Source organism: Lepidochelys kempii, chromosome 20 (assembly GCF_965140285.1).
Source record: "Lepidochelys kempii isolate rLepKem1 chromosome 20, rLepKem1.hap1, whole genome shotgun sequence".
Classification (NCBI taxonomy): Eukaryota; Metazoa; Chordata; order Testudines; family Cheloniidae; genus Lepidochelys; species Lepidochelys kempii.
In genome coordinates this window covers 496,111-514,610 of record NC_136399.1, presented here as the reverse complement: position 1 = coordinate 514,610, position 18,500 = coordinate 496,111, and the positions used below count along the sequence as shown (strand labels likewise).

At 51.4% G+C, this 18,500-nt stretch overlaps 2 protein-coding genes across 8 annotated transcripts in view; both read left to right on the top strand.

The window, feature by feature from the left end:
• Nucleotides 1-5,140, top strand: part of LIMA1 (LIM domain and actin binding 1) — a 41,679-nt gene extending 36,539 nt beyond the window's left edge. For all 4 annotated transcript variants that reach the window (XM_073318478.2, XM_073318479.2, XM_078849475.1 and 1 more), the window contains 2 exons: nt 2,198-2,331; nt 2,832-5,140. In XM_073318478.2, the coding sequence (XP_073174579.1) occupies nt 2,198-2,331; nt 2,832-3,855 (1,158 nt within the window). In that variant the 3' untranslated portion in view covers nt 3,856-5,140. The remainder of the gene's footprint in view (nt 1-2,197; nt 2,332-2,831) is intronic.
• Nucleotides 5,141-17,914: 12,774 nt separating this feature from the next.
• CERS5 (ceramide synthase 5) overlaps nt 17,915-18,500 on the top strand; it is a 44,239-nt gene continuing 43,653 nt past the window's right edge. For 2 of the 4 annotated variants that reach the window (XR_012155711.2, XM_078849476.1), the window contains exon 1: nt 17,985-18,252. Coding sequence is in view for 3 of the 4 variants with exons in the window: in XM_078849476.1 (XP_078705602.1) it covers nt 18,050-18,252 (203 nt within the window). In the remaining variant the exon portion in view is untranslated. Of the gene's footprint in view, nt 18,253-18,500 lie in introns of all 4 variants that reach the window. The other 2 variants (XM_073318481.2, XM_073318480.2) reach the window with 2 other exon arrangements.

The window sequence follows — 18,500 nt, the reverse complement described above, 5'->3', positions numbered from 1 at the left end:
TGTGTAATATAGCTTGTATGTATATATGTGTATATGTGTGTGTGTATGTATATGTGTGTGTATATATATATATATATATATGCAGTTTCCACAGTATGCATCCGATGAAGTGAGCTGTAGCTCACGAAAGCTTTTGCTCAAATAAATTGGTTAGTCTCTAAGGTGCCACAAGTACTCCTTTTCTCTTCACACAAAGGTGAGAACATTGGTGCAAAAGGTCAGTGCCTTGAAGTTTCCTTTCAAAAATAAATAAATCACATGAGGCTCTGGGAGTTTTTTGAGGTTTCTTATCAAGCTCTCAGTATGGATTAGGCCCTTAGTGTCATTTCAAATACCTAATATCAAAGTTTATTTTTAAAGTTCTCATCTCTCTACAATCTAAGTGTATTAGACTAGAAATAATATATAGCAAACTACCTAATTATGTGCAACATTAAAGTTGTGACAAACCAGTTTAAATCAGCTGGCTCTGTTCAGCAACCTGATCCTCATCTATCATAACCTTCAATTCTTAACCATGTCATCATTTTATTTAGAATACAAACTAGACACCAACCCCTGTAACTGTCTCCTGTGATGTTGCACTTCCTGCTTCCGTATTCCTTAACCGTCATACCCTTCTCTTAAAGGCTTTTCATAAACTTATCGTAGAACACGCCTTTGCAACAAAGTTGACAGTATCTAAATATGATTTTCTGTAACCCTTTGACACAGGACCTAGGTAACTTTCTATTCTATTGCTAGAAAAGCTGTTGCAATTGGGTCAGTCCAGAAGGGCCAGCTTTTTGTCTGGATAGTCAATATGCCATTTCCTCTTTTTATTAAGCTTCCATGTTAAGTCACCGCTAGCAGGTGTGTTAAGGAGTAAGGAGCATCAGGTGACCTCTTTGGTGGACATAGAATATCACCTCCCTGATGCTGTCAGGACACACGTTCTGAGGTTATTCCCAAGTAGCACAATGCTGACACTTAATATTTACTAGTTTTGGGTTTATCCTTACGACATTTCTTAACTTATGGGATGTTGCCTCTTATGCAGTACATGCACTGTTACTAGTATGTCAACATCAGGGTTAACTTTAGTTATCTGTTATGTAACTTTAATTTTAGTGAAACTGCAAATCCCTAAAAGCTGAGTGTAGCTAGTGCCTTTGCTAGAGCTCTGAAATTTTTCATGTGGGGTTAGATACATTTCTTGCTGCCCTGAACTACTGAGACTAACTTTCTAAAAGCAGCTGTAGGAATAAATTGCTGGCTTAATCAGTTTGTATTGAAAGTTGCCTAAGTGAGCCGCCTTCATTCCTAAAGCCATAAGCATTTAGTAAAACTTATTCAGCCTAAACCTTTGAGCAAATTGTTTCCCTCCTGTCATCCTCTTCTCTTCTTCTCTCTCCACCCCCCTCCCCCCTGGCTTATTTGGCTGCCTCATTACTTGTTCCCCCCGCTGAGCTTCTTGTATTGCTGTTCATCCCACTGTTTCTTTTAAACTTATCCCCTTTTGTATTTTCCCCACTTCCTCATCTTTCCCTATCAGCAGGCTTGAGGCAGAGAGGATAGGACAGGACATACAAGGTATGGTTTACACTGCCATTAAACACCTGTGGCTGGCCTATGTCAGCTGACTCTAGCTTGCAGGGCTCAGGCTACAGAGCTGTAACATTTCAGTGTAGGCATTTGGGCTCAAGCAGGAGCCCAGGCTCTGGGACCTTTCCCCTCTCACGAGGTCCCAAAGCTTGGACTCCAGCCTGAACCTGAATGTCTACACTAAAAAATTTATAGCCCTTGAGCCCAAGTCAGCTGACCCAGGCCAGTTGCAGGTGTTCAGTTTCAGTGTAGATGTACTCAGTCTCTTGGGAATGGCTTGACAGAGCTTTCTTTATGACCCATGTGAGAATTTTAACACTTCCACTGTCCATTCTTGACTACTGTTTTATCTCAGAGGTTTAGGTGATAAGGGAGCAGAGAGGGAGAATGCAGGATAGGCTCTTGCTATCAAACCAAGGCAATGAGCCTGTAATAGGTCTGCTTCACTCAACTAGGGTACAGGGGGTCACTCTAGGAACTACCTTCAGAGCTCCTAATTATTAAATATTAAGTAAGTTGTTTGAGAACTCTGGAAGTCTTGGACAAAACCCAAGTCAAGTCTCCTCACCCACTAGTTCTTGTCCAGTTAAGAAGCCTTCTTTTCTTCCCTTAGAAGTTTCAGCTGCCAGTGAAGGAAACCTGCGTTGCATGTCAGAAGACAGTGTACCCAATGGAACGTCTCTTTGCCAACCAGCAGGTGTTTCATATCAGCTGCTTCCGCTGTTCACATTGCAATAGCAAACTCAGGTAATCTGTGCTGAGGGTGAGGTATATTAGTGTCAGTCTTTTAGAAGGAAATTCAACCTTCCTAAAATATAACAGGAAGCGGAATACGGAATATGTGCAAATATTCGTCTACTGTGAGGAAGGCAGCTGTAGTCTAGTTGATTGAGCAAGGGCCTGGGAGTCAGGTTGTACTCCCAGCTCTGCTGCTAACTTGCTACATGACCTTAGACATGTCACTTGAATTTTCTATACTAGTTTTCCTATCTGTAAATGGGGATAATTCCTACCTGCTGTAAAGATCTTTAAGCACTTAGGAGGAAAACCCATAAAAATGCCTTTTTATATTGGGTAGGACCTTCCCTCTGGTGACACCAGGTCAACACACTGTAAAACTTGCTTTTCTAAAAACTTTGAAGAGTTGTTTAATGCCAAGTTTTTCAGTGACCTAGCTAAAATTAGGGCCTTAATCTGCAACTGATTGAGAGACATGTGGAGTGCTAACGTTTTGTTTTCTTGAACAGTCTTGGAACATATGCATCTCTACGTGGGAATATTTATTGCAAGCCTCACTTCAATCAGCTCTTTAAATCCAAAGGCAACTATGATGAAGGTTTTGGGCACAAACAGCACAAGGAACTATGGGTAAGCAAAACTGAGAACGAAGAGTCCCTGGAGAAATCTGCCCACACTGAAAATACAATAGAAGGCCCTCAAAGTCCAGGAGTAGAGGATGCCCCAATTGCAAAGGTGGGAGTTCTTGCAGCTAGCATGGAAGCAAAAGTTGCAGCTTTGCCTGGAAGGGAAGAGAAACCAGCAGAAACAAAAAAATTGAGGATTGCATGGCCACCTCCATCAGAGCTAGGTAGTCAAGGAAGTGCATTGGAAGAGGGTATCAAAGTATTTAAGCCAAAGTGGCCCCCAGAAGATGAGGTGTCAAAGCCAGATGTGCAGGAGGATGTGGACCTGGATCTCAGAAAACTACGAAGAACATCCTCACTGAAGGAAAGAAGTCGTCCATTTACAGTAGCAGCCTCATTTAGAACAATGTCTGTTAAGGGCCATAAAACAGAGAACGTATCTTCTCCTTCCAAAGCAGACAGGGTCATGTTCAAACAAAGTGAAGAACTAGAGAGGGAGGCAGTGATGGAAAGAAAGCAAAAGGGAAAAAAAGCTGAGAATGGGCACATCCAGAACACTCAAGAGAAGAATAAAGAACTGGAGGAAGAAAGAGGAAGGGAAGTACCTGATATCAAGGCAGACAGGGAAGAAAACTGGATACAGAATGGTCAGGTGGGTATGGAGACAGATGATGAAGAAAATGCCACAGTGCAGCAGCCATCTCCAAATGAAGAAATATTTGACTCCAACTCTCCTAAACGTATCAGCTTATCGAACGTGGTCACTGCTAAGGAATTATCCCCTAGTCAGAACAGCGAATCCAAAGATGACGTGTTCTGGGAAGGTGAAGATGTGGAAGATTTGTCTGTGGAAGAACAGATCAAGAGGAATCGTTACTATGAGGAAGAGGATGAAGATGAAGAATAAATTGGTCTTTCACTAGAAAACTTGCTGCAAGGTGCTGGGCCTTAAATTGGTGTATTAGCTTTTAACAAGCAGCTGCCCTCTGTAAAAGTGATGCTATACTGCACATTGACACATTAGGGAACAATAGAATGTACAGATATGAGGTAGAAAAGTACACTAGAAACCTGCAAAGATCATATCTAGCTGTATGGAAACATCTGATCCCTTGGTGTGGGACAGCTGTTCCTACATCAGGTAATCACAATTTACAGCATGAGAACACAGCTCTTTTCTATACCCTGGTCATTGCTGTATTTTATCCTTTTTGTGTTTTGGCACTTATTCCAGTAACAGTAGTTTGCAGGATTCCACTGTACTCCCAAAGGTGGTATTAAACACTTTCTGTAATACACTATTATTACCACTATGAATGCTACTGCAGAGCTTAGGGACCAATTCCAAAGGGACTTGCAGGCCTGCTTCAAAAATGGTGACTGAATGCACTTTAATATGTGTAAAGGGCACAGCTGGGATGTTTTCCTCATGAAAACGCTAATTGTCTTTGTGCTTCGTATCTAGCAACTAAAATATATTAAGTACTCAGAATGCAATGTAATTCCTTTTATTTGCTTGCTCTTGATGAGCAGAAAACTTCTTACTTTGCACTCTGCTCTCCTGTATACACGACTAATTCTAAACTGGAATTAAGAGGTAGTACAGCCCTCTGGCTGGCTAATGCACCAGTGTGCTCCTTGCTGGAATAGTAGTGCAGATCAAACCCAATGATGACTGATGGTACTCTTGAAGACAAGCCACCCCTTTCACAAGAGTCTGCAGGGCAATACTCTTGCATTCCATGTGCATTTTCTGAGGTGACTTTTTTTTTCTACTTTTAGATTTTATTCCCTCTTCTGATTCACTTAAAACTGCAAATAACTTTTGTAAGGCCTTTTGACAGTTATTAAACCCTACTTGTACCAAACTGCCAGAGATCTTTTTTAATAGTTACAACTGTGAGACTCGCACATACAAACTCTAAGAGAACTAGACAAACAGTGGGATTCTTTCTTGGGACTGGTTTCTAGCAAAGCTTTTAGTACATTTTTAAATTTGACAGGATTTATTTTACAAATAATAATTTGAATGGGGGGCAGGGTTTATTCCTACAGTAGTTTATTTTCTGTACTGTATTCACTTGAGAATTAGTCAACTATATTTTTATAGAGGTGTAAAATATTCTACTTTCTTCCAATCTTGCTAAGTATGAAACATTTTTATTCAATAAAGCTTTGTCATTTACTTTGAACTCTAAGACTGAAGCCTAATTCATGTTTTTGTTTTAACTGCAATAGGTCAGTATATAAAATGACCTTGGTTGAGAAGGATGAGTTGCTGGAGAGTTGAAGTCTTCATAATGACAGGTTTCAGAGTAACAGCCGTGTTAGTCTGTATTCGCAAAAAGAAAAGGAGGACTTGTGGCACCTTAGAGACTAACCAATTTATTTGAGCATAAGCTTTCATGAGCTACAGCTCACTTCATCGGATGCATACTGTGGAAATTGTAGAAGATCTTTTATACACACAAAGCATGAAAAAATACCTCCCCCACCCCACTCTCCTGCTGGCAATAGCTTATCTAAAGTGATCACTCTCCTTACAATGTGTGTGATGATCAAGTTGGGCCATTTCCAGCACAAATCCAGGTTTTCTCACCCTCCGCCCCCTCCACAAACTCACTCTCCTGCTGGTAATAGCTCATCCAAAGTGACCACTCTCTTTACAATGTATATGATAATCAAGGTGGGCCATTTCCAGCACAAATCCAGGTTTTCTCACCTCCCCCCCTCCAAAAACCACACACACAAACTCACTCTCCTGCTGGTAATAGCTTTAGATAAGCTATTACCAGCAGGAGAGTGGGGTGGGAGGAGGTATTGTTTCATGGTCTCTGTGTATATAATGTGTTCTGCAGTTTCCACAGTATGCATCCGATGAAGTGAGCTGTAGCTCACGAAAGCTCATGCTCAAATAAATTGGTTAGTCTCTAAGGACCACAAGTCCTCCTTTTCTTTTTGCAAGTCTTCATAATGTGATTTTCATACCACTAGGTGACACTGTTGGACTACTCTAGCCAGTTTGGCAAATGGCAATACACATGCTCCTGGAACAGGGATTAAAAAACAGGACAGATCAGAGGGACAAACTTGTTTAACCCTTTCATTTCCACTGAATGCATCCGATGAAGTGAGCTGTAGCTCACAAAAGCTTATGCTCAAATAAATTGGTTAGTCTCTAAGGTGCCACTAGTACTCCTTTTCTTTTTGCAAATACAGACTAACACGGCTGCTACTCTGAAACCTTTCATTCTTGATTTTAAACAATTCTTAGAGAAAAGGATTTGAAGGCACTTCCCTAGTTACATGTGCAGGTCTGAGGGAAACCAAGTGACTACTGGTAGCTGTAAGTGGAGCTCCTTAGGGAAGGGCAGACTGGGAAGGTCTGGGAAGAAATACAGTAGGGAGTAACCAGCAGCAATGCGGATCCACTTATGCAGTAGGGGGAGAAGTCTAGTATGGCAGTTGTCTTTTTGTAGATGTTCCAGGTGTTCTGCCCAGGAATCCGAAAATATGGCCACATCGTCAAGGTAGGTGACTGCATATTCTTCTAATCCCTCTTGGAGACCATCTACAAGTCTTTGGAAAGTGGCGGGTGCATTCCGCAGCCCGAAAGGGAGTAAATTAAATTCATACAACCCAACGTGTGGTGAAGGCTGACCTTCCCTTGGCGGATTCATCTAGCAGTACCTGCCAGTAACCCTTAGTTAAGTCCAAGGTAGAGATGAACTGGGCTCGTCCCAGTTTCTGTAATAGTTCATCTGTGCGTGGCATTGGATAGTTGTCTGGGTGAGTGACAGCATTTAGCTTATGGTAGTCTATGCAAAAACGTATCTTCCCCATCTGGTTTGGTAACTAGAACCACAGGAGATGCCCATGCACTGCCAGAGGGGCGAATTACACCCATCTCTAACATATCCTGGATCTCCCGTCCTGTAGCAGTTTCAGCTTGAGGAGAAACCCGGTAAGGTTGGACTTTAATTGGGTGAGCATTACCTATGTCAATGGAGTGTTATGCCCGTTCAGTCAGTCCTGGGGTGGTTGAGAACGTCGGCACGTAGCTAGTGCACAGCTCCTTGATCTGCTGTCGCTGCATACGCCCCAGGGTCATGCAGAGGTTCACCTCTTCCATGCCACCAGCACTTTTCCCTTCATAGTAGACACCTTCAGGCCATTCAGCGTCATCTCCTCCCTGGGCTGTAAACTGAAAAACCTTTAATTCTCTGGAATAAAAGGGCTTTAGAGAATTAATATGGTACACCTTAGGCTTTTGGTTGGAGATGGGGAATGCTATGAGATAATCAACAGTTCCCAGGCGCTCCTGGACCATGAAGGGCCCTTCCCATGACGCTTCCATTTTATGGGCCTGGAGCGCCTTTAAGACCATGACCTGGTCCCCTACTTTGAAGGAACGCTCTCTGGCATGTTTATCATACCAGGCTTTTTGCTTTTTCTGAGTATCCTGTAGGTTTTCTTTAGCAAGGGCTAGAGAGGTTCGGAGGGTGTTTTGTAGGTTGGTTACAAAGTCCAGAATGTTAGTTCCTGGAGAAGGTGTAAACCCCTCCCATTGCTGCTTCACCAACTGTAACGGCCTCAACCTCACGGCCATATACAAGTTCCAATGGTGAAAACTCTAAACTAGGATGTGGTACAGCTCTGTAGGCAAAGCGCAACTGCTGCAACACTAGGTCCCAATCGTTGGAGTGCTCATTTACGAATTTATGGATCATGGCCCCCAAAATTCCATTAAACTTCTCCACCATGCTATTTGTTCGATGGTGGATAAGGAGTGGCAACCAAGTGATTTACCCCATGAGCTTCCCAAAGGCTTTCCATAGTTCCTGCATCTGTGAGGATGTCAGAGAGCCAACCTACCCTGGCAAAAATGTCTGTCTGCTAGTGCCTGGCACACACTTTTAGCCCTGGTGTTGCTTAGAGCTACTGCTTCCAGCCATCGGGTGGCAAAATCCATGAAAGTCAGTATGTACTGCTTTCCTCTGGGTGTCTTTTTTGGAAAAGGACCTAGAATATCCACAGCTACTCGCTGAAATGGAACTTCAATGATGGGGAATGGCTGGAGAGGGGCTTTGACCTGGTCTTGGGGTTTTCCCACTTTTTGGCATACCTCACAAGACCGGACACAGGTAGAAACATCCTTGCCCATTCCCTCCCAGTGGAATGACCTCCCCAACCAGTCTTTGGTCCTGTTCACCCCAGCATGGCCACTAGGATGATCGTGGGCTAAGCTTAAGAGCTTGACTCGGTACTTAGTTGGAACTACCAACTGTCTCTGAGGATGCCAGTCTTCCTGGTGTCCACCGGAAAGAGTTTCCTTGTATAAAAGTCTTCTTTCTACAACAAACCTGGATCGATTAGAAGAGCTGAGAGGCGGTGGGTTGCTCCATGCCGCTATCCAAGCTCTCTGGAGGCTTTCATCTACTTCTGGTTCAGTCTGGAACTGTTCTCTTGATGCTGGAGACATCAGTTCCTCATTGGATTGTGGACCTATGCTTGGTCCCTCTGGAAGCGATGTAGGGGATGGGGCTGTTTCCGTTGACTGTGAATCGCTCTCCGCTGGTGCACTATGTTGAGGTTCAGGCTCCAGCTGAGCCTCTTGTGTAGGGTTATCGGCTGCTGCCGGTTCAGGTTCGGTGGGGCCCTCTGGTGTCGGGGTTGCAAGTACTGGATTCAGTGCTGGCAATGGGTCTGGTGCTAGTTGTTCCACCGGTTCCAGTTCTGGGTCTCTGGGACTGGATCCACTACTGTTGTTGCAGACATTGGCCTGGTGTCGGGTCATAGAATATCAGGGTTGGAAGGGACCTCAGGAGGTCATCTAGTCCAACCCCCTGCTCAAAGCAGGACCAATCCCCAATTAAATCAACCCAGCCAGGGCTTTGTCAAGCCTGACCTTAAAAACTTCTAAGGAAGAAGATTCTACCACCTCCGTAGGTAACGCATTCCAGTGTTTCACCACCCTCCTAGTGAAGAAGTTTTTCCTAATATCCAACCTAAACCTCCCCCACTGCAACTTGAGACCATTACTCCTTGTCCTGTCCTCTTCTACCACTGAGAATAGTCTAGAACCATCCTCTCTGGAACCCCCTTTCAGGTAGGTGAAAGCAGCTATCAAATCCCCCCTCATTCTTCTCTTCTGCAGGCTAAACAATCCCAGCTCCCTCAGCCTCTCCTCATAAGTCATGTGTTCCAGACCCCTAATCATTTTTGTTGCCCTTCGCTGGACTCTCTCCAATTTATCCACATCCTTCTTGTAGTGCGGGGTCCAAAACTGGACACAGTACTCCAGATGAGGCCTCACCAATGTCGAATAGAGGGGGACGATCACGTCCCTCGATCTGCTGGCTATGCCCCTACTTATACATCCCAAAATGCCATTGGCCGCCTTGGCAACAAGGGCACGCTGCTGACTCATATCCAGCTTCTTGTCCACTGTCACCCCTAGGTCCTTTTCCACAGAACTGCTGCCTAGCCATTCGGTCCCTAGTCTGTAGCTGTGCATTGGGTTCTTCTGGGTCCATCACCTCTGACTGGCTCCTGGTAGAAGTTTCCGGAACAGAGCTAGGCATGACGGCTTGTTTAGTCTGGCTGCGGGTGACCATTCCCACCCATTATCCCACCCAACAGCATGGGGATGGGATAATCATCATAGACTGCAAGAGTCCATGTTCCTGACCAGCCCTTGTATTGGACAGGCAACTTGGCTGTAGGCAAACTGAAAGAGTTTGACTTGAAGGGTTGAATCATCACTTGGATCTCTGGGTTGATTAAACTGGGGTCCACTAAGGAAGCATGGATAGCTGACACTTGTGCTCCGGTGTCCCTCCACGCGGTGACCTTCTCTCCGCACACACTCAGTTTCCCTCCGCTCCAAGGGTATCTGGGAGGTATCTGGGCCTGAGGACCTCTGGTGTGATTCCGGTGCAATGAACTGTAATCTGTTGGGGTTCTTGGTTCAGTTGGCCTTTACATGCCCTGGCTCGTTACATTTAAAACATTGTCCAGCTGTCGGGTCACTGGGGCGAGGTGGGTTGCTGGAGAACAGTGTGGTGGGATAAGGTGGCTGGAGGGTTCCTTGGGGGGTAGGTGGGGGCCTTGGGCTGTCCCCGGTAGTAGGGTGTGGTCTGAGGTGGTCCCTTCTGGTATCCGCTCCCACTGCAACCAGTTTTCTTCTTCTCTGCCACCTCCACCCATTTGGCTCCAATCTCCCCTGCCTCTTAGTTTTGGGCTTCCAATCTAGGATGTATCTTCTATTTCCTCAGGAACACTCTAAGAACTGCTCCATTTGCATTAGGAAGGGCAAATCTTCTGGAGATTTAACACTTGCTCCTGATAGCCAGGCATCCCAATGTTTCACAATGTGGTAGGTATGTCAGGTAAATGACACTTCTGGTTTCCACCTTAGGGCTCTGAACTGCCAACGGGAATGCTCGGGGGTTAACCCCATTCTGACTGTCGCCTTGGTTTTAAACAGTTCATACTGGTTCATGTGTTCCTTAGGCATTTCAACCGCCAACTCAGCTAAGGGTCCACTGAGCTGTGGCCTAAGTTCTACCATGTATTAGTCTGTAGAGATGCTGTACACAAGGCAGGCCCTTTCAAAGTTTTCTAAGAAGGCCTCGGTATCATTGCCTGCCTTGTAGGTGGGGAAATTTCTGGGATGGGAGGTGATACCTGGAGAAGGCTTGCTAGGGTTTGTCGGTATATTCTGCTGAGCGTTTGCCTTCTCCGTCTCCAGTGCATGCTTCCTCTCCATTTCTTTGTCCCTTACCTCCATTTCTTTCTCCCTTGCCTCCATTTCACTCCTGTGGGCAGCCTCCCTTTCTTTTTCCCTTGCCTCCATTTCTTTCCGTATGAATTCTCTGTCTGTCTTTCACGTTCCTTTTGTTTTACCTCAGCCTCAAATCTGGCTAATTCCAGCCTTTGTTGAACCGTGGAGTCTGTCATCCTAACCTCTGTTTTTTAACTAACTTTACACCTGAGAGTTAGAAAGAAAACAAAACAAAACAAACTTGGCTTGTAAAATTTTGCTGTGCTGTAATAGGATACCTATATTCTGATAGTGATTGTCAGCCTACAGAAAAATCCTAAAAAAAGCCCCCAAAAAACAAACACCCCCCCACAAAAAAAAACCTTAACACCTTTGTCTCCAGGCAAATAGGCAGAAAACCCCACTAGTTGCTCTTAGGTTAAAAAAAAAAATTCTTCAGGTCTGTGAAGACTAGTGAATTTCCCTGCAGGAGGTTAACTACCCTGCCTTTTAGGTAGAGAAAACTCTAGCTCACAAAAGACAATTCCCTTTTATCTCTGCTCTGGCCCCAAAGCAGAGAAAAAAACTCTAACTGCTTTCAGTTGGAAACCTGCTTTCCAGCAGCCCAAAGGAAAAAAATTCCCTTTTAAAATCTGTGCTTCTGGTTCAAAAAATCTCAAAATGATTTCAAGGTAATCCCACTGCTCTGCCACCATGTCAAGGTTCCTTCCCCACTCTGAATGCTAGGGTACAGAGGTGGGGACCTGCATGAAAACCTCCTAAGCTTTCTTTTACCAGCTTAGGTTAAAACTTCCTGAAGGTACAACTATTTTACCCTTTGTCCTTGGACTTTCGCTGCCACCACCAAACGTCTAACCAGTATTATTATTATTATTAATTATTAGGAAAGAGCCCGTTTGGAAACTTCTTTCCCCCCCAAAATCCTCCCTTAACTTTACACCCCCTTTCCTGGGGAAGGCTTGATTAAAAATCCTCACCAATTTGCACAGGTGACCACAGACCCAAACCCTTGGATCTTAATTGCAATGAAAAAGCATTGTTTCTTAAAAGAATTTTAATAGAAGAAAAAGTGTAAAGAATCACCTCTGTAAAATCAGGATGATAAATACCTTATAGGGTAATTAGATTCAAAACATAGAGAATCCCTCTAGGCAAAACCTTAAGTTACAAAAAGACAAAGACAGAAATATCCATTCCATTCAGCACAGCTTATTTTCTCAGCCATTTAAAGAAATCATAATCTAACTCATATCTATCTAGATTACTTACTAAATTCTAAGACTCCATTCCTGTTCTGTCCCTGGCAAAAGCATTACACAGACAGAGGCTTTTTCTCCCTCCCCCCAGCTTCTGAAAGTATCTTGTCTCCTCATTGGTCATTTTGGTCAGGTGCCAGCGAGGTTATCCTAGCTTTTTAACCCTTTACAGGTGAAAGGGTTTTTCCTCTGGCCAGGAGGGATTTTAAAGGTGTTTACCCTTCCCTTTATATTTATGACACCCTCTTTAAAATGGGAATAATACCCCCTCCAGGTAGTGAGGACAATTTGTAATGCAATTTTAAACAAGTACTGTAGAAGTTTAGAAATATGAATTCAAGATTTCTTCTCCTGCCTTTCAGACTAACTGTAGGTAAAAATCCAACTGATTTAAGGGAAAATTGTTTTGCTAAATTTTTTTAAAAATTATCAGTTTCTTTACCACACCAAGTGGAGGAGGAAAGAAAGCAAAAACAGCTGTTTGTCCATGTCCCCTTCAAGCATTTGCAAAAAGCAGAGCACCATGAACATGTTCTAGGTCAAATGGCTGATCATAAGACTTACAGTTCTAAGTTCAGTAAGATAAATCTTCCTAAATTTTCCTTGCTCAGGTGCTGTTGAGTGGGAGTACTCATGACATCTCTATATTTTTATTCTAAATCTCACTCCAGTTTAGCTTCTATAAACCCTAGCACCAGTTCACATTAAATCTCTGGATGACCTGTTAATGCTGTAATCCCACTCATACTTACTGTTGCCCACTCAAATACCCTCACTCGGCCTCCTCTAATTAGCTGAGCTAGTGGCTTTACCACCTACACTGGCAAAGAGGTTCGGAGTAAGGGGTGGCTTTGTCTTTTCCCAAAATCCAGTAAGGGAATAGCCTTACGTCACTTCCAAAGTCTCAGGACCTCTACTGAGCTTGCTCCAATTTTTCTAGCAGTTCCATCCTACCAGCTTTGCAGAGTTTAACATTATACAGCACAAAGATTGCTAATCAATTATTTTTCCAATATATCTAGTGGCTTTCTGACCATATGAGAATCCTGTTTTTAAAAACTGTCCTAGTTTTCAATACACTCCATCTTGCCTTGTCTCTCCTCCCAACTCTTCTAGAGTGAGCCCTCTCTGTTGTCCTAACTTGCCCGTTGCTACATATGCTTTCTCTGAAGCTCATCTTAAAAAGCCTCCCTGTATCCAGCTCATTTCAAATCACACCTGAGAATCTTTAATTTGTGTTTTATTTGTATCTTTTCACTTTCTCTGTCCAACTCTTCACCTATTGTAGACAATTAAGTGACTTAAGTACTTGGGCATCTGAGGTTCTCAAAGTGTATGAGGCTTAAGTCACTTTTGAAAATGGGGCTTAGACACTTTTGAACTCTTCCCATCTAATGCTGTCAGATATAATTCAGTAATTTATTTTGTGATATATTAGGATAGAAAGTGGTATCAATTAGCTTACTATTGATTGACAACGCTACCATAATCCAAGCTGTGGAGCACAATACAAATGAGCTGTTTGTTGTCCAAGAGGTGGAGTTTAACCCATAACAGAGACACTAAATGGTTAAAATAGGGGTACACCTTAACTCTATTCGAAAAGATTCATAGGGCAATTGTTTTAGGCAGACTGCTAGTTTGATGTGGCATGTGCTTCCTGTGTTCCTGTATACACACACAAGCCAAGTGTCATGTTATCAGATAAAATTAATTTCTATGGAGTGGATACAATAATTGTAAGTTATGGATGTGCATAGGTGTTCTAAAGGGGAAATAGGATTTCTGCCCCAATCAAAGATAGCTTTCAAATTAGCTCTGAATAGTAAACCAGTGAAAGACTATGAATGGGTTTAGAAAGTGGGATATGCGAGAGAATAGTGATGGGGAGAGTATGTGCTCTGAGAGGGCATTATCATTCCCATGGTAGCTACTACTGCTTTTAGAGAAGGGTGTAGTTTAAATGGCCTAATTTGAAGGAATGGGATCTGGCTGAGCTCTTCCCTTGTCTTCAGTGATCACCCATACTCTTTTTTTTTTTTTCCCTGGGGTTGTGGTCTGAACTAAAGTTGTCTAGATTTTCCTCTGACTGTGGCTGCCTCAGAGGACTAGTCTAAATCTGTGGTTTTCAAAGTGTGGGTCACGACTCGGTCCTGGGTCATAGGACGTAAGGCACTGGGTCATGGCGGCTCTGGTAAGCACAGCTGACCGGGCTGTTAAAAGTCCCATCAGCGGTGCTGTCTAGCTAAGGTAGGCTAGTCCCTACCTGTTTCGAAACCGTTCTGCGGCCCAGAAGCAGCTAGCCTGGGGCAATTCTTAACCTCCTCCCCTATTTGAACAGTGAGCAGAATGTTTGGCTAGTGATAAGTCTTTAGCATGAGGCATGGTAGGATGATGGAAATACAAAAAAAATTTTTTTTTAAATATCGGCCTTCTTGTTTGAGCTTTTAGGGAATCACGGTTTCAGGCTTTTTCTCTACACTAGGACAACTTGTTTCATTTTTACATGAATGAAATCTGAGAATCTGGCCTAATCACATGGCTTTTGCCGTAGAGTCTCCATGGCTGGAGTCAAGGCTCGCAAGCCTCCATGCTGTGGTGGGAGTTCGGATGGTGTCTCCTGAGGGGGAGAGCAGCCAGGGGGCTGTGCAGGAAGGGTAGTGGTGTGAAAGGGGTGTGTGTGTGGGAAGCTGGGCATGGGCCACTTGATACTCGCTTCACTCCCTCTGGGGCACCTGGTACTGGCCCCTGCCGGAGGACAGGATACAGGGCTGGAGGCACCCAGGGTCTGACCTAGTCTGGCCGTTTGGAGGGCTGGAAAAGCAGCCCCTGGGGCGTGGGGGTGAGTGAGCGAGCAGCTGGGCCCTGTCCTGCAGAGGGGACGCGGGCGGTGGGCAGCCGGCGGGGGGAGGGGGGGGGAGTGGCAGGAGCTGGCTGGGAAAAGCCTGCTGCAGGTAGCAGTGGAGTGGGTGGGGGGGCTGGGAAGAGCACAGGGAGGGCGCAGGCAGCAGTGGGGCGGGCGGCAGTCATGGGGGGGAGGGAGCTAGGCGGGGAAGAGCCCGGTGCTGGGGAGGGTGCGGGCGGCAGTGGGGGGGGGGGAGGCTGGGAGGGCGGCAGTTGTGGGGGGGGGAGCTGGCCAGGGAAGAGCCCGGTGCCGGGGAGGGTGCGGGCGGCAGTGGGGGGGGGGAGCTGGGCGGGGAAGAGCCCAGTGCTGGGGAGGGTGCGGGCGGCAGTGTGGGGGGGGGGAGGCTGGGAAGGGGGCGGGGAGGGGGCGGGCGGCAGTGGGGGGGGGGAGCTGGGCGGGGAAGAGCCTGGTGCTGGGGAGGGTGCGGGCGGCAGTGGGGGGGGGAGGCTGGGCGGGGAAGAGCCTGGCGCCGGGGAGGGGGCGGGCGGCAGTGGGGGGGAGGCTGGGAAGGGGGCGGGGAGGGCGGCAGTCGTGGGGGGGGGGAGCTGGGCCGGGAAGAGCCCGGTGCCGGGGAAGGGGCGGGCGGCAGTGGGGGGGGGGGAGGCTGGGAAGGGGGCGGGGAGGGCGGCAGTTGTGGGGGGGGAGCTGGGCCGGGAAGAGCCTGGTGCTGGGGAGGGGGCGGGCGGCAGTGGGGGCGGGGAGGCTGGGAAGGGGGCGGGGAGGGGGCGGGCGGCAGTGGGGGGGGGGAGGCTGGGAAGGGGGCGGGGAGGGGGCGGGCGGCAGTGGGGGGGGGAGCTGGGCGGGGAAGAGCCTGGTGCCGGGGAGGGGGCGGGCGGCAGTGGGGGGGGGAGGCTGGGAAGGGGGCGGGGAGGGGGCGGGCGGCAGTGGGGGGGGGAGCTGGGCGGGGAAGAGCCTGGTCGTGGGGCGGGGGAGGCTGGGAAGGGGGCGGGGAGGGCGGCAGTCGTGGGGGGGGGGAGCTGGGGGGGAAGAGCCCGGTGCCGGGGAGGGGGCGGGCGGCAGTGGGGGGGGGAGGCTGGGAAGGGGGCGGGGAGGGCGGCAGTCGTGGGGGGGGGAGCGGGGGGGGGAGCTGGGCGGGGAAGAGCCCGGTGCCGGGGAGGGGGCGGGCGGCAGTGGGGGGGGGAGGCTGGGCTAGGAAGAGCCCGGTCGTGGGGCGGGGGGGGGCTGGGAAGGGGGCGGGGAGGGGGCGGGTGACAGTGGGAAGGGGGCGGGGGGGGCGGCAGTCGTGGGGGGGGGAGCTGGGCCGGGAAGAGCCCGGTGCCGGGGAGGGGGCGGGCGGCAGTGGGGGGGGGGGGCTGGGAAGGGGGCGGGGAGGGGGCGGGTGACAGTGGGAAGGGGGCGGGGGGGGCGGCAGTTGTGGGGGGGGAGCTGGGCCGGGAAGAGCCCGGTGCCGGGGAGGGGGCGGGCGGCAGTGGGGGGGGGGAGGCTGGGAAGGGGGCGGGGAGGGGGCGGGTGACAGTGGGAAGGGGGCGGGGAGGGGTCGGGCGGCAGTGGGGGGGGGGAGCTGGGCCGGGAAGAGCCCGGTGCCGGGGAGGGGGCGGGCGGCAGTGGGGGGGGGAGGCTGGGCTAGGAAGAGCCCGGTCGTGGGGCGGGGGGGGGCTGGGAAGGGGGCGGGGGGGGCGGCAGTCGTGGGGGGGGGAGCTGGGCCGGGAAGAGCCCGGTGCCGGGGAGGGGGCGGGCGGCAGTGGGGGGGGGGGGAGGCTGGGAAGGGGGCGGGGAGGGGGCGGGTGACAGTGGGAAGGGGGCGGGGAGGGCGGCAGTCGTGGGGGGGGGAGGCTGGGCGGGGAAGAGCCCGGTGCCGGGGAGGGGGCGGGCGGCAGTGGGGGGGGGAGCTGGGCCGGGAAGAGCCCGGTGCCGGGGAGGGGGCGGGCGGCAGTGGGGGGGGGGGGAGGCTGGGAAGGGGGCGGGGAGGGGGCGGGTGACAGTGGGAAGGGGGCGGGGAGGGCGGCAGTCGTGGGGGGGGGAGGCTGGGCGGGGAAGAGCCCGGTGCCGGGGAGGGGGCGGGCGGCAGTGGGGGGGGGAGGCTGGGAAGGGGGCGGGGAGGGGGCGGGTGACAGTGGGAAGGGGGCGGGGAGGGCGGCAGTCGTGGGGGGGGGAGCTGGGCCGGGAAGAGCCCGGTGCCGGGGAGGGGGCGGGCGGCAGTGGGGGGGGGAGCTGGGCCGGGAAGAGCCCGGTGCCGGGGAGGGGGCGGGCGGCAGTGGGGGGGGGGAGCTGGGCCGGGAAGAGCCCGGTCGTGGGGCGGGGGGGGCTGGGAAGGGGGCGGGGGGGGCGGCAGTCGTGGGGGGGGAGCTGGGCGGGGAAGAGCCCGGTGCCGGGGAGGGGGCGGGCGGCAGTGGGGGGGGGGAGGCTGGGAAGGGGGCGGGGAGGGGGCGGGTGACAGTGGGAAGGGGGCGGGGGGGGCGGCAGTCGTGGGGGGGGGAGCTGGGCCGGGAAGAGCCCGGTGCCGGGGAGGGGGCGGGCGGCAGTGGGGGGGGGAGCTGGGCCGGGAAGAGCCCGGTGCCGGGGAGAGGGCGGGCGGCAGTGGGGGGGGGGAGCTGGGCCGGGAAGAGCCCGGTCGTGGGGCGGGGGGGGCTGGGAAGGGGGCGGGGGGGGCAGTGGGGCACGAGGCGAGCGTCGCCCCCCGCACAGAGGCCTGGGGCGGGGATGGGCGGCTGGCGGGACGGGGGGGAAGGGAGGCCAAGAGGGCCAGGCCCAGACCCGCCCCCGCCCACGGATGCTCGTGGGTACCTGACCCTCGGCTGCCCCTCACCTCACCTCAGCCGCGGTTTCCCGCCCCCGCACGCACGGGGTGGGGCAGGCTCAGAGGCCGCCCCCCAGCGGCCCGTGAGAGCCAGGCAGCGCCCGCCCGCCCGGGGGCGGGACCCCCAGTGCGCATGCTCCGGGCCGGCACCACGGCCGCCGCGGAGCCCCGGGGGCGCGCTTTTAGTCCCCTCAGGGGGGTGCGCGCGCAGGCGGCCGTCAGAAGGGGGCGTGGCCTCGGGAAGAGGCCTGGGCCGCGCGGGCGCCAGCCTGGGAGCCGGCCGCGGCGTGATGCGGCGGCGGGGGCGTGGCCCCGCGAGGGGCGTGGCCCAGCGCCGAGCGCCGCCCTGGCCCGCGGGCGCGCCGGTCGGGGCAGGCGGGAGGCAGGCGGCGGAAGATGGCGGCGGCCGCGGCGGCGCAGCTCTCGGCCTGGTTCTGGAACGAGCGCTTCTGGCTGCCGCACAACGTGACCTGGGCGGACTTGGCGGCGGCGCCGGGCCCGGAGGGCGGCGGCGGCGCCCGGTACCCGCAGGCCGGGCACGTCCTCTCCGCCTTCCCGCTGGCGCTGGGCATCTTCGCCGTCAGGCTGCTGTTCGAGAGGTGAGAGCGGGCCCCGGGGCGCCCGCCCAGCTGTCTGGGGACACGGCTGGGCGCCGCTCTCCAGAGCCTCCCCCCGGGGACCGGGGCCGGGGAGCCCCGCGCGCGCGCCCCCCTCCCCCCCGGGGACCGGAGCCGGGGAGCCCCGCGCGCGCGCGCCCCCCTCCCCCCGGGGACCGGAGCCGGGGAGCCCCGCGCGCGCGCGCCCCCCTCCCCCCGGGGACCGGAGCCGGGGAGCCCCGCGCGCGCGC